The 206-nt window shown below is 62.6% G+C and overlaps 1 protein-coding gene across 1 annotated transcript in view; it reads left to right on the top strand.

The window, feature by feature from the left end:
- RPLP0 (ribosomal protein, large, P0) overlaps nt 1–84 on the top strand; it is a 2,514-nt gene extending 2,430 nt beyond the window's left edge. Inside the window, 1 exon segment of the mRNA XM_010018366.1 lies at nt 1–84. This exon segment is cut by the window's left edge and continues 1 nt beyond it. Coding sequence (XP_010016668.1) covers nt 1–84 — 84 coding nt within the window.
- Nucleotides 85–206: the final 122 nt, after the last annotated feature.

The raw sequence follows: 206 nt of genomic DNA, 5'->3' as shown, positions 1-206 counted from the left end.
GCTGCTGCTGCTCCAGCCAAAGAGGCAGCAAAGGAGGAGTCGGAGGAGTCCGACGAGGACATGGGATTCGGTCTGTTTGACTGACAGCAGCGCCGCTGCCTGCGTCACCCTTGTTCAACGGGAGAAATAAAAGGCTGTTGTACACCCTCACGTGTGCCGCCGCGGTGCTGTCGTCTGCCCGTCACCGGGGATGGGGGGTGCGGCTC

The sequence above is a fragment of the Nestor notabilis genome, unplaced genomic scaffold (genome assembly GCF_000696875.1).
Source record: "Nestor notabilis isolate BGI_N333 unplaced genomic scaffold, ASM69687v1 scaffold29417, whole genome shotgun sequence".
NCBI lineage: Eukaryota > Metazoa > Chordata > Aves > Psittaciformes > Psittacidae > Nestor > Nestor notabilis.
Note: the sequence above shows the minus strand (reverse complement) of the source record. Positions and strands in the feature narration are given on the sequence as shown.